This window comes from Monopterus albus, unplaced genomic scaffold, assembly GCF_001952655.1.
Source record: "Monopterus albus unplaced genomic scaffold, M_albus_1.0 scaffold86.1, whole genome shotgun sequence".
In the NCBI taxonomy this organism is placed as follows: Eukaryota; Metazoa; Chordata; class Actinopteri; order Synbranchiformes; family Synbranchidae; genus Monopterus; species Monopterus albus.
This window is the reverse complement of record NW_018127966.1, coordinates 1,473,616-1,486,858: the sequence shown is the minus strand read 5'-3', so window position 1 is coordinate 1,486,858 and position 13,243 is coordinate 1,473,616. Positions and strand designations below refer to the sequence as shown.

The 13,243-nt window shown below is 39.1% G+C and overlaps 2 protein-coding genes across 2 annotated transcripts in view; both read left to right on the top strand.

The window, feature by feature from the left end:
* Positions 1 to 1,954, top strand: part of LOC109964297 (teneurin-3) — a 135,783-nt gene extending 133,829 nt beyond the window's left edge. The window contains exon 31 of the mRNA XM_020607495.1: positions 5 to 1,954. Within this exon, the coding sequence (XP_020463151.1) occupies positions 5 to 725 (721 nt within the window). The 3' untranslated portion in view covers positions 726 to 1,954. The remainder of the gene's footprint in view (positions 1 to 4) is intronic.
* A 5,767-nt stretch (positions 1,955 to 7,721) lies between these two features.
* On the top strand, positions 7,722 to 13,183 carry tdo2a (tryptophan 2,3-dioxygenase a). The gene is made up of 12 exons (XM_020607510.1): positions 7,722 to 7,756; positions 7,945 to 8,047; positions 8,173 to 8,263; positions 8,609 to 8,679; positions 10,257 to 10,384; positions 10,519 to 10,705; positions 10,856 to 10,963; positions 11,080 to 11,191; positions 11,382 to 11,439; positions 12,075 to 12,154; positions 12,491 to 12,581; positions 12,884 to 13,183. Exons 1-12 carry the CDS (start codon positions 7,722 to 7,724, stop codon positions 13,035 to 13,037), a joined length of 1,218 nt encoding a protein of 405 aa, XP_020463166.1. The 3' UTR covers positions 13,038 to 13,183.
* The last annotated feature ends 60 nt before the right edge of the window (positions 13,184 to 13,243 follow it).

The following is a 13,243-nucleotide window of genomic DNA, read 5'->3' as shown; positions in this document are numbered from 1 at the left end:
CAAGACAAGCACCCCCTCTCTGGTCATTCGAGCGGCTGCCACAGGTCCATCTCAGTAGAGGTCGCAGAGGTGAAAAGTCTTGGCTGTGGTTCTCGGCAGCAATGTCTCCCATTGGAAGAGCTGTTATGTTTGCCATCTACAAGGGCAGCGTCCATACTCACACACTAAATGTGGCCAGTGAAGACTGCATCAAGGTTGCAACAATCCTCAACAATGCTTTCTATCTGGAAGACCTCCACTTCACTATACAAGGGCGGGACACACACTACTTTGTCAAGCCAGGCCTTCCAGATGCTGACCTTGCTGCACTGCACCTCACTAGTGGACACAAGACTCTGGAGAACGGTGTCAATGTGACTGTTTCTCAGTCCACCACAGTCATGGATAGTCGGACTCGACGTTTCGCAGATGTGGAGATTCGTGCTGGCGCTCTAGCTCTTCATATCCGCTATGGGTCCACTGTGGATGAGGAGAAAGTGCGGGTTGTTGAGCTCGCCCGTCAGCGTGCCTTGGCAGGTGCGTGGGCAAGAGAACAGCAGCGAGTGAGAGATGGTGAGGAAGGAGTCCGACCCTGGACAGAGGGGGAAAAAAGGCAGCTTCTGAGTAGTGGCAAAGTTCTGGGGTACGATGGGTACTATGTGCTCTCCATTGAGCAGTACCCAGAATTAGCAGACAGCGCTAATAATATCCACTTTCTTCGGCAAAGTGAAATTGGGAAAAGGTAACAATACGCGGTGGATTTTCTGCCAAAGAGACTTATTTTTGGTAGGGGCATACTAGCAGACAAAATGAAAAGTAACCGTAATCAAAAGGTTGCTGATGCATAACCCACGTGTCCATGTGTTTTTGTTAAAGAAGAAAAAAAGAAGAAAACACAAGCAGTCAAAAACAATGCTGTGCATTGTGACCTTGGGACTACAGAGTAAATGTATAACCTACACCAAGCCTTAACATGGCAATTACAGGTCAGTTCCTCTGTAGCGCAAGTCTTCTGGACCCTGAAGCAGAGGAATAGTGGTGTCTTTGCAGAAAATAGTGAGCTAAATTATGTTTTGTTTGTTTTCTGTTTTCATCAAGAAAAGTCTGACTCAACAGAAACTGTTGTCAGAGCAAAGTAAATGTTTACATTATGCATATCTGTACTTCTCTAGAAGTACCGGACTCATGAGTTCACATGCCTAGAGCAAGCAGCATCCTTGAGCTTTTTGTTTTGTCTTGTTTTGTTTTTAATCAGACTTGTGACATTAGCTATCCTCACCAAACAACATCTATGTATACCAGATTTAGCACTGTAAACATGAAATATCATGAACATGTCTTCTCTTAGAGATGCTTTTAAACAAAAAACTGTTTTCATGTTTAAATACCCACTACTGATGGTGGAAACAATGACAGTAAAGGTATGACAGACTGTCAGGAGGAGAAAAAGGGACGGCTGTGTTTTGGACAGCACGGGGACACCATGTTTTGTAAATTATGCAAGAGTTTTATGGCTTCTTTTTTTTAGAAATGGAATAAATGTCTGTACTAATCATGTTAACAGTAATTTCTGTTGTGTTTATACATTAGAAATAAAATCCAGCTGGTTTTGCTTTTTTCTTTGATTTTTCAGACCTGATTTTTTTTTTTTTTTTTTAGTTACATCCCACCTAATATGACTAATGTGGAGCTTTTTCCACAGTTTTCACTTTAAGTAATTAACAGAAACCTGTGCATGTAGTGACATGTGGTGATGTACAGTATCTATAACATACAGTCATCTACTATTTCCGCTAAATTTTATTGGGCATAATGCCTTTTGACCTGGCTTCCTGTCCAATGAATATTTCATCAACACAAATATTTCATGAACCCATCTCACATAAACAAGGTTACAGTGGATCCAAATATACATCACTTCCATGTTCTCAGTTGGTATAATTTTTTTAAATGTTAAATGCACTCATGGATTAAAAGTGATATGTGGGGTTCTTTTCAGTGTGTTCTTTTCTTAATAACTAGACAGAGGTCTTTCATTTTTGTTCTCTCACAAAGGAACCGGTCAGTTTTAAACTGAATATTAGGTGAGGAAAAAGTGGTGTTACTGTAAATGGGAAGGCTACTGACATGCTAATTTGGATATCACCGATGCTGAAGTCCTTCCACATAGTTACGCATGCATGGCCTCAGCATTCCAAAAACTTTCAACATTACAAACTACATTAATTAAGAGTAGATCTTCTGAGCTACAATATAAAGCCAAAGTAGACAAAAGTAGCATTACTTACAGTAGGTAATGCTGCTTTTGTCTACTTTGGCTGTGCATGAAGCTGTGTTCCTAAGTGTAGCAGAAGAAATCTGAAGTGGAACCTGAAACAGATAGCATTCTACTATTCAGTATCACAGTCAAAAAGGATTTTAGACACAAATTTGTGTGAAAGTTTGATAGCTCAATTTTTTATATTGCTGCAGGGTTGTGATCAGCTTTTCCACACTCATGCTAAGAGTCATCATAGTCATCAAAGCACAGAACAGTTCTGATGACAGAATGCATAATCATGAAAGTGATTTTCTTTCCCCCATGGCAAACTTCAAACAGAATTCCAAAACAAATAGGAGCAAAATACTTTTCGTTCAAAGGTTGTTTTAAGCTGCTGTTTTTCACCTCCTCCCTGCTGCTCCAGCATCCCGCAGATTCTTCATACAGTTTCAGAAATTTTGAAATGTTTCATCACATAAAAAGTTCAACATAGCTGTATCTTTGAATGTTTCTCAACTAAAAATCCAAAAAACAGGCCTTGAATGTTCTCATCAGACACTTAGGGTCCACTATCTCCCTTCACTACAACCTATAATGAAGTGTATTATTGAAATTCCTCTGTGAACCTTTGTCTATTCTTTCCTAACACTGAAAACAAAGTTAATCACACAAACCCCTATTTGTTTAGATATATCCATACAAAGAGTTCCAAACCTCACCAGACCCCTGCTGCTACAAGCTCAGATCAGCCAAAACATTTTAATCCATTATCCTCTTAAAAGTCCGCTGATGCTCCCTAGTGGTACAAAGTGTATAGTTCAGAAAGTCATTCATCTGACTTTATCTAAATACTCTATCATACAGCAATACATGTACAATTATCAGCTGTCCCTTCATAAAGGTCAGAGTATATTGTTGCTGTGACCTCCAACATCAAGTACTGTAACTCATTTGAATTCTAGCGATTAGCGAGGAAGCTGTTTGGGGGGGAAAAACACCTGGATACCCCAGGATAACTTTAAGAGACATCAAATAGAATTGATAAAGCAGTAATATAACTGGCCTACGGCACTGCTGTAGTATCACACTTTGACCACAGTAGGCACTGCCAACTCTACAGTGCAACATAGTGCAACTAAACCTACTTCAAAGGCTTATATAAAAGAGATGGCATGACTTTGCAAGAACATCAAAGGCCCAAAAGCATCGTGCAATAACTACATCATAGCAAAAATAAAAAATGAAACATCTTTCATAATTCAGTCAAGTGTCAGTTTATGGAAGGCGCTCAAACTGAAGCCATATGTTATTCACACTGCCAACCATCTTAAAGGTATCAAACATCTACAGCACTGAAGAGGAAGCAATCATGGAGCTTGGTTTTGACTTTGCAGCCCAATCCTGCATGTCATGTAAAACAGTACCTGTAATTATAAATTTAGCATCCATGCAAGTTCAGATCCCATGGATGGAGGGATTTAGGAAACAAGTTTGCATTTGAGTTGTGATTTTTTTATTTTTTTTTATTTTTAGGAATGCTGCAGCAACTTAGTGAAGCTGAATTTACAGAAGCAATACACAAATCATCGATGTGACATTAGAAATGGGCAATCATGTGCATTAACCATGCTGATTAGAAATTATGAACACTTGAAATAGTCAACAGATTGAGGTCTCTAATGAGCTTCTAGTAAATAAAATGGCAGTATGTAGCCGACTGACTCTCCAAGAGCATCACCCATTTAAAATGTGTCATCCCTGTGACAAACTGGTGACCTGTCCAGGGTATACCCCCGCTTCGCGCCCGATGTCAGCTGGAATTGCCCCCCCCCCATGACCCTCTTCAGGATAAGCGGTATACATAATGGATGGATGGATATTTCTCTCCTCTGATTGTGTACATTTCTACATATATTCTGTATGTTATTTTGTGAAACTCGTCTGTGTTGATGTCCCTCCAACACTTTTACCAGACCTGTTTTTTCCGCCCACCAGTGTGACTACATTTTCACAAGTACATAAGGTGACACTGTTCATTATTGCTTGTACTCACCTTCAGCTGACACCTTGGACTTTCTCGTTGACACAAATCCTGCACAGGACCTGTAGATAAACATTGAGTAATGTGGCAGAAAATATTATCTCAGTTCACTATAACAGTTTCCTTGTAAGATTTACAAAATGTATACAGTATGCATTTAACAAAGAGGGACTTAAACTTTAGCTTTTATCAGAAGAAAACACTATCTCAAATTATAGCCAATAGTAACACTGATAAAATGTATTAAAATCCAAGCAACACAAGCATTTCCTAAGTCAGAAAGAAGTCTGCCCTTGATTGTATTCAGTTTCTGAACCGGGGTTTGAATTTAACAAATAAAAACAGTAACAAAGGAATAAACAGGTTTCGATATAATACAATAACACAAGCATATGCACCCAAGACTTTGCAATTGTTTGCAACTGTAGATTTGCTGTAAAATAGAAAGCCAATATTTCTATCTGCAGATGTTGTATACGCAATGAAATTCAGAATCAATCTTCATCTAGAAGGGCAAACAGACTTTGTTTTCCTCTGATCACAAAATAATTATTTTGTGATTAACATGAAAATTGTTGTTCTGACCTGTGACAAGTTCTGCTTCCTTGTGAGCACACACAAGAAAAAGCATTTTGATAAGGGAATCATCTATAATCTGCAGACATCCAGTACAGCAATCTCTATTGCTTAATGAAGTTATTATAGTTTTATACTGTATATCTGCAGCCAAACTAGATCCCTGTAACGATTTAAGATTTCTACATGATAATGTGGTTTGACAGTAAGTTAATGTATGTTTTTATATTTCCATAATAGAGATTAATGGTTAACATACAATACAGTGACTGAAGGTAATTGATTTAAAATCTCTGGCTAATGGCCTTTGTGTGTTTAATTCATTTGCATTCAATTTTGTCATAATGCCTGCATACAACAAAACCTTGTCATTCACGACAGTCCAACTTCCTATAAGCAATATACATGGGTTCTTTTCACATACGTTGATTTTATATGTCAATTATTGTTGAAGCTCAAATAATGAAAAACTAAAACTGACAGAGGTGGAGACAGAGGTATCCAATAACACAACTGACAAACAATGGTGTGTTTCCACTATTGGAGCCTAATGAGCAGTACAACCCATACTCCAGTGTTCAGACTCAGTTTCAAAGGTGTAGAAAAGCTCAGCTCTCCTTGTTCATCACCGTGTCTACATCAGCACAGCAGGAGGCTCTGGCAAAATGACAACTCTATTCGGCCAAAAAGTTGGATCTGATTCAACTTTCACTGCACTGGATGGCGGCGTCATCTGGCAAAGGCATAGCCTTTGGGGTTGACAAGGACCATCCTGCTTTAATTTTCCATTGTATTTTCTCTCTGTCGATCTCTGTTTAGAGGAGGGAGGTGCTGCTCCCCTCTCACACACACACAGTCAGCTGTAATGGTGACTGTGTGTTGTAATGCTAATGCTTGAGGTGTGAAGATGCGGACATTTGACCAATCACCGGTGACTGCTTTGCGCGCATGCCCCCCCTACCTCCTGAGGGGTGCTGAAATTTAGCTCCCAGAATGTACCGCCAAAGTGGATACAGAATCCACGACGAGCATTACTCGGCGCAACATGTTTTGGTAGTTTCCTATAATGGAAAAACCCCTTTAGAGAGAGTGGACTGTGGATTCTGAATCTTACTCTGATAAAACTGGGCTAACTGTATTTGTGTTATAGTGTGTTGTGGTGCAGTTCGAGTGGAAGGGAGGGACAAGGCCATTATTAGTTTCACTCTATAAGTAATTGTGTTTGAAAACACACAAGTAGTTCCCATGTAGTGCCTATCAACGCTGGCTGAAGAAGAATTACATTTTGAGCTCCTAGCAACTTTTGGATGGTTTCACTCTCCAGTTCAAAAGGTTCATATACTGTAATATAGATGGGTATGCCCTTATACTGCAGATGGGTGACAAATTAAAGGAAAAGCCTGAATAAATGGATGACACTGTCCCCATCCACAGAGCACATGGGGTCACTGGATGGTTTGATGAGCATGACAATGAATGATATGCTGTGGCCTTCACAGTCACCAGAGCTCAACCCAATTGAACACCTATGTAAGATTTTGGAGCAATGTGTTAGCATCTCCACCACCATCATCAAACAAACAAGTGAATATCTATTTGGAAAAATTGTGTTCATCCATCCAGTAGAGTCCAGAGACTTAGAGATTCAATGCTAAGGTGCACTGAAGCTGTTCTGGTGGCATGTGGTGGCCCATCACCTCACTGAGACACTTTACTGTTTGTTGGTTTGTCTTTTCATTTGTCACCAGTTTGTAGCTTCACTTTGCAGAAGACACAAACATAATAGCAGTGTACATTTTTTTAAAAAACACTTTAGAGTCCACACTTGCACTAACCTTGAAAACAAGGCTTCTCCAGTGACGTTTACAAAGGAATAAATAAAATATTTACCAAATCGCAAATATTTATAGAGGAGTCATGTGACCTATGAATTGGCTTCGGTGATTTCCAGAGAGCACTGTGACAGTGTTCAGAAGGTTACTTCAACAAACATGCAAGTTTACATTTATGACATTTATGTTTATATTTTTAGTGGGTAAAGATTGTCAAAAGAAGAGTAGGTAAAAATGACAATATTAAGAGTTAAGTTCAAGTAATCAACTCATTATTTCCTTGAGATATTCATATACAGTATTATATTATAATGAGGGGATGTGTTTATAGTATTGGATGTATAAAAACCTATTTTTATCAAGGCAAGTGGTTGAGGTTGAAGACAAATACTTTTTTTCTTAGCAAAATTGAGTTTTTCCTATACTTCATCTTTCAGAAATTAAAAATCTTGTTAGGGAAATGTTTACAGCAGAATAAAAAGATGAAAATGCATATCAGGTTAGCCAGACAGGACATAAACACATGAAAACTCCACTCCTCTCAGTTAGATGCTTACATAACCAAGTGTACCATTTCTAAAAATCAATACATGCAGATTTATAACAAATCCCTCAGAGTAAACAGTGAAGATGGCCTGTGACCGAGAGATCTCCCAGAATCCTCTGTTTGTTATACTTGTATAAAGGCCTTGACAATTACTCATTTAAATATTCTTATACTGCATATATTTGTGTTGATTACTTGCAGAAAAGTAATATCATTTTATATTTGATTTGATATTCCATGATTTTTTATTTTATTTTTACTTTAAAAAAAATCCTGTGGCCTGTTCGTTTAACAGGTTAATGTCCAGAGGATGGTTCCAGGACAAGGTAAACAATGGGGGCTCCATGGGGGAAACTGAGGCGGGCCGGATGGTGACTGTGTCCTCATGAGTGATTGGATGAGGTGACTCTTTAAAAATCTGGATTGCATTGAAAGCAGTCTAAGTAAACAGTCAAACAGCTTTGCTGCAACCGATTTGGACGAGTCATGAGTGGATGTCCGTACTTTGAGAAGAAGCATCTGTATGTTCAAACCGCCACTGCACCTAAAATAGCGCTCTGAAGGAATTTGCCTTCTCTATTTTCAATGCTTGTTTCCTTTTTTGCATACTCCAGTGCAACTCTGTAACACTTGTATCACTTTAAGTGCTCAGCGTGATTTAATTCTGGGAAAACACTGTAACAAAAAGCTTTCTGTTTTCACACCACAGGTTATTTAAAAACAAGCTTCCCAAAACAGAAGATGAGGATGCTTCTCAGGCAGGGGTTAACAAGGCCAGTAAAGGAGGAATCATCTATGGAGACTACCTGCAGGTAAAAAAAACAACAAAAAACAACCTATCATATGAATCGGTGTTTGTGCGTCACTTTTTTATGAAAAATACATCATGGAATTTAAATTTTTTTATGTTAAGCAATTTCTTTTTTCCAAACCTCAGCTCAACAAAGTACTGTCAGCGCAGGTGTTACAGAGTGAACTAAAGGGTAACAAGATCCATGACGAGCACCTTTTTATTGTCACCCATCAAGGTAAAACAAGCTTTGTAGAATTTAGGAGTAACTTTTTTTATTACTGGTCTTGCAAAAATGAAATTGTTGTTTTAACCTTGTATTTTAGTGAATAAGTGGGTAATTGAATTAGTTTGCAATCAATTTTACATGTGTTTTTGTGTTTGTTTTTATATTTGAATCTTTGAATTTAGTAATTAATTTAAAATAATGGAAATGGCTCTCCTGGGATAAAAAGTAACATAAAAAAACAAAAGCTATCTTCCAAGAAGCAGATTCTGACTTGTTTAAAAATTCTAATTTCTTTGTTTACCTTGTAATATTACAATGAAATGTTTAGATTTTTTAACTTTTGTTTTCGCCCAGCCTACGAACTGTGGTTCAAACAGATTTTATTTGAAATTGATTCCGTGCGAGAAATCTTCACCAACGAACACGTAAGTCACATTTCTGAGGGATCTAATAATGCACATTTAAGACTGTAAATTTGCATGAATGAATATGATCAAAGATTTTTATTGTCAATTCACTATATGTGCAGGACATACAGAAAAATCGAAATACTGTGTCTCTCTCACCTAATGTTGAATGCTCATACCATTTAAGAAACTAAAATAGTAAAAAGAATAAAAGTAGAATAAACACAGAATAAATAGAAAATGAAAAGTGATTAATAAGTAATAAGGATAAACTAAATAGGCTATGATGAAACTCAAAGCCATGTGCAAACAGTGACATCAGTATAAATAATAACAAGAACATTGTCAGGTGGTCAGCATCACCAGGGGCATTGCATAATAGCTTATGAAATGTCCATGGACAGCAGTGCAAATGACCAACAGCAGCAGATATGATGTTAAAAAAACAGTCAGCAGCAGATTCACATATAATATGACAAAAAGGGGGAATGTATTGAGTTTGTGCAAACAGCAGGGGTAGTCTTTTTATGTTCTGTGGTGGGGTATGGTCCAGTGGCAGAGGAGGGGAGGTAATGGACAGCGTTCAAGAAACATTGTGTAGTGTATCTTCTCTTAGATATGATTCAGGAATAGGGAATACAGCAGATCTCTTCTGTTAAAAGAGAAAGCTCTATTTAATAGGTCCGTGCAGATTCTCAGTCATCCAGGTCATAGTAAGCTGAAAAACGTTAAAAAAATCAACTGGACTTGGTTTTAGATAGAAGATGTTTCACCTTTCATCCAAGAGGCTTCAACAGTTCTGTTCAACTGGTATTGAGCCGAAGATATTTATCCCCATTGGTGGTGTTTCAGTCCTTTGATGGCCAACAATGTCCCCTAATGACTGATATGTTGCGATTCCAACACACAACAGACACAGATTTCAACACAGAGTGATGTGGTGTATGCAATTAAATGTAGTCTGGAGTATAACGACTTGTACATTGGTGAAACTAAGCAGTCGCTGCACAAACGCATGGCCCAACACAGGAGGGCCAACTCCAGTGGACCAGAGTCAGCAAAGGACAAAGGACATTCTTTTGAGGACGGTGATGTCCGGATCCTCTCCAGGATCACACTAATTCACACCAGGACAATAGGCATCGGGGCACAGGTGAGGGTTGAAAGACAGGTAACGACGCTCACCGATACCGGGCTATAATGACTCAGTTGTTAGGGGACATTGTTGGCCATCAAAGGACAGTTGAACAGAACCGATGAAGCCTCTTGGATGAGAGGTGAAACGTCTTCTATCTAAAACCAAGTCCAGTTGATTTTTTTCTACATTTTTCAGCTTCTATTTCTCAGGAGTTTTATGTCTTATTCAGCCTATTTCTGGAGTTTAGGCAGGGATGGTGATGTTCTAGATTAAAATTAAAGGTAGTTGTAATTATTTGTTTTCCCCGGAAGAAACACATTATCGATGAAATAGGGACACAAACCTTCTGGTCATTAAACTTATTTTTTATTTTGTGTGTGTGTGTGTTAGAATATGTACTTACAAGCTTTACTAGGATTAACAATTACTACCTTGAACATTCTGCTTCTTCGTCAAGGTTCGAGATGAACGCAACATGCTCAAAGTGAACACTCGCATCCACAGGACTGTAACGATTTTCAAACTGTTGGTTGACCAGTTTGCAGTTTTGGAAACAATGACAGCTTTGGACTTTTTTGACTTTAGGTGAGCTCATAAATAACTTTTAGGCATCTCTATTTCAGCTATAAAAAAAACTTATGAGATGCACTGTCTGTACTGTGTGCAAAGTCCAGTTTACGTGTGTGTGTGTGTGTGTGTGTGTCTGTGTGTGTATGTAGGGAATACCTATCTGCAGCTTCTGGCTTCCAAAGCCTTCAGTTCCGGCTCTTGGAGAATAAAATTGGGGTCCCGGAAAACCTCAGGGTTCCATACAACAGATGCCATTACAAGGACAATTTCAGTGGTCACGACAGTGAGATGCTGCTCTCCTCTGAACAGGAACCGACACTCTTAAAGCTAGTCGAGGTACATCCACCACCCACCTGCACGTGGGCATACATTTTTAAGTCACAAGTTAAACAGAGAAGACAACACTCTGTTTGCTTTATCTTGCTCTGGATAAACAGAACATAGTATAAATGTGACAACAATGTATAAATGGGCTGTTCTTCTCAGGGGTGGCTGGAGCGAACTCCTGGCTTGGAGGTGGATGGATTCAATTTCTGGGAAAGGCTGGAAATCAATATATTTGATGGGCTGAATCAGGAGAGGGAGGAAATTGAGGTAAGAGATGGCTCCAGCTTTCAGAACAAAAATTTTTTTTTTTTGTGCTTTCCCTGGAGTGCACAGATGATTGACAGGAGACTATTTTTATTTATGGCTTTTTTTTTTTTTTAAAGAAAATGCCAGATTCCGAGGAGAAGGAGGAAATGATGGTAGAGCTGGTCAAACAGAAAGAGCTCTACAGCTCTCTGTTTGATGAAAAGCGTCATGACCATCTCCTTAGCAAAGGTGAGTGCATTTAACAAATTAAAAATTTATCAAATGTCATAACCCTGTTTGCCATTGCTTCACATACAGCAGGTTCTGTTTGTGATGTACATTTGACTCACCACTGTGTGAGTTCTATGGGTTATGTTTGAATTTTAACATTTAGGCTCTAAACAGAATTACTTAATATTGTTTCCATTTTGCTAAGTAGGTGAGAGGCGGCTCTCTTACAAGGCCCTGCAAGGTGCTCTGATGATTTACTTCTACAGGTATGTAATTTGCCTCCATCTTCATCTAGTCAAACTCTGCTGACAAAGTGCACCTGCGTGAGGTTTCCTTCAGATTCTTACATTTATATGCTTCTACACTAGAGAGCTGCACAGTATACACAGTCTGTTGACCACAGCTTCATGGGGGCAGTTGGAGTTTTAACATCGTGCCCTGTGCTAGTTCTTAAGACAGGTGTACTCATTCATTCCTCTGACCCAAAATTTCCATATCACATCCCTTTTTTAAAAACCCTGTCAGCAATCCAGGTCATGTGAACTCTAGCAGTTGTTAAACACCAACAGCTGGACTCTGTGTGGTCTTGAGGACGTTTGTTTCATGTTATATCAGATCGTCTTTGTCCAATTTACCAAAATGTGTGGAAACCAGGCTTGTGTGGCCAAAACACAGCATCAAGCGAGACTCGTTAAGGCTTCCTGAGAGTCAGTCATGTAACATTCAATGTATGGTGATAATTAATGTGACACTGCTGGGTTTAAGATGTTAACTGCATTGTGGATACTGAACAAGTGATAGTCGTTTCACAACTGCCGTCGACACCAACCAGAAAGATTTTCATGCGTCACTTTATCTTTTGTAAAAAAAAAAATATTCTCAAATCCTCTCCTGCCTTTAGGGAAGAGCCAAGGTTCCAGGTTCCTTTCCAGCTGCTCACATCCCTCATGGATATTGACACCCTCATGACAAAATGGAGATGTAAGTGATGTAACATCTCTGTCAGTTGCTGCATATGCTTACTAGCCAAAAAAAGGCTAATTTCTACAGGAAACCAATGCTGTGATACTTTGCCCAGAGGCAGAGCTGAACTAAGAGGAGAGTTTGCAGAACTAAAGTTAGTTCACAACCTCAGAGGCAGAAGACTCTCATAGTATCCTCCACACTTTCTGATCCATCCAACAAACTATTCCTATGAAATAAATTTTTCAGTGATCCACGTCTCACTTACATCCACACAAGTTATGGCTCAAATGAAACATGCAGAGCCAAAACAATCACTCACATCACAATGAATATTTCTGTCTTTTGTTTCAGACAATCATGTATGCATGGTGCATCGTATGATTGGCAGCAAAGCTGGCACAGGGGGCTCATCTGGCTACCAATACCTGAGATCTACTGTCAGGTATCGTATGCTGTAAATGTGAACTTCCTGATTAAACACTTTACACTGCAAGTATGTTAAACACTTCCAAGTTCATTTAGATAAGCACAGAATGGTGCTACTCTGTGCTTATCTAAATTAACCTGCCATATGGTCACTTCATCCAGACATGCAGAAACTATATTTAAAGTTCATTTTGAAGGAGCAGCATCCAGTTCAACCCAGCTTTTGTCCTTCAGAAAGTTCAATTTGTAACAGATGCTCAATTACGTTGTAAGACTACATGCGTTAAATATTTAATCTATAATTTTCTTTCCCTTTAGTGACCGCTACAAAGTGTTTGTGGATCTGTTCAATCTGGCAACATTCCTGGTGCCTCGCCACTGGGTGCCCAAGCTGAACCCCAGTGTTCACACTTTCCCCTACATGGCCGAGTGCTGGGACAGCTCCTACTGCACCAGTGAAGACTCAGACTAGGGGGCGTCTCAGTTGTCTATCTCGGCTCCCTTTCTATCATTGTAAGAGACCTCACAACAGTGGATCATTTGCACAGTGGAAAAGTTCAAGTGACAGGGGCACAGGTAAATTGGTGACCATCAAAACATGCTAAGAGTTGTGCATTTTGTTGAGAAGATGAGAGGATTTCAGTCCTGTGATATGCTTTCTCAGGTTGGTGAGCCTGA